The sequence below is a fragment of the Aptenodytes forsteri genome, unplaced genomic scaffold (assembly GCF_000699145.1).
Source record: "Aptenodytes forsteri isolate BGI_AS27 unplaced genomic scaffold, ASM69914v1 Scaffold93, whole genome shotgun sequence".
In the NCBI taxonomy this organism is placed as follows: domain Eukaryota; kingdom Metazoa; phylum Chordata; class Aves; order Sphenisciformes; family Spheniscidae; genus Aptenodytes; species Aptenodytes forsteri.
In genome coordinates this window covers 5418429-5419131 of record NW_008794665.1, presented here as the reverse complement: position 1 = coordinate 5419131, position 703 = coordinate 5418429, and the positions used below count along the sequence as shown (strand labels likewise).

General features: G+C 46.9%; 1 protein-coding gene across 1 annotated transcript in view; it reads right to left on the bottom strand.

The window, feature by feature from the left end:
- The window catches only part of BANK1 (B-cell scaffold protein with ankyrin repeats 1), a 246241-nt gene extending 246085 nt beyond the window's left edge, over positions 1–156 (bottom strand). Inside the window, exon 1 of the mRNA XM_019470552.1 lies at positions 39–156. Coding sequence (XP_019326097.1) covers positions 39–156 — 118 coding nt within the window. The remainder of the gene's footprint in view (positions 1–38) is intronic.
- Positions 157–703: the final 547 nt, after the last annotated feature.

Genomic DNA, 703 nt, shown 5'->3' with positions numbered 1-703 from the left:
CCGGCCTGCGTGGATGTGAAGTTATCCAGCAGGCGTACCGTGGCCGTGCACCCGCGTGTGCGTGCAGATGTGCGTGGGGGTGCTCGGCACAAACACATCGGCTCCATGATTTTTGCTCGGTTTCGGAGGTATGCGTGTACTGCGAGCCTCGGCCATATAAACAAATTAGAGTTTGGCTTAACAACACATTGTGCCCTGCAGTACAGACCAAGGTCTTATTTACTGGGGTAGTGCCTGATTTAAATTGCACATGTGCATTTCTCGGTACGTGCGAAGTGCGTGTGTATTTAGTGGTTTGTTTTTTTTGGTGTCCGTCCCCCCGCCACTGGCCACATAGCTGGATACACTCGGATACAGCGTATTTCATCCGGTGAGGTTATAACCTGTATACCAATACAGAGCGTTATGGTGGAAGGCACAAACCCTAGATGCAGTAATGCATCCTTCCAGAAACCAGGAGGCTGGAAATTGAAATGGCCTTGGAATATATACACTTTCGAATTTACATAAGTGTACACCAAAACTAAACATGTAAATATTATTCAGAGAGGCATGTTATTTATATTTATATTTACACTTACCTTCATAGAATCGTAGAATGGTTTGGGTTGGAAGGGATCTTAAAGATCATCTAGTTCCAACCGCCCTGCCATGGGCAGGGACACCTTCCACTAGACCAGGTTGCTCAAAGCCCCGTCCAATC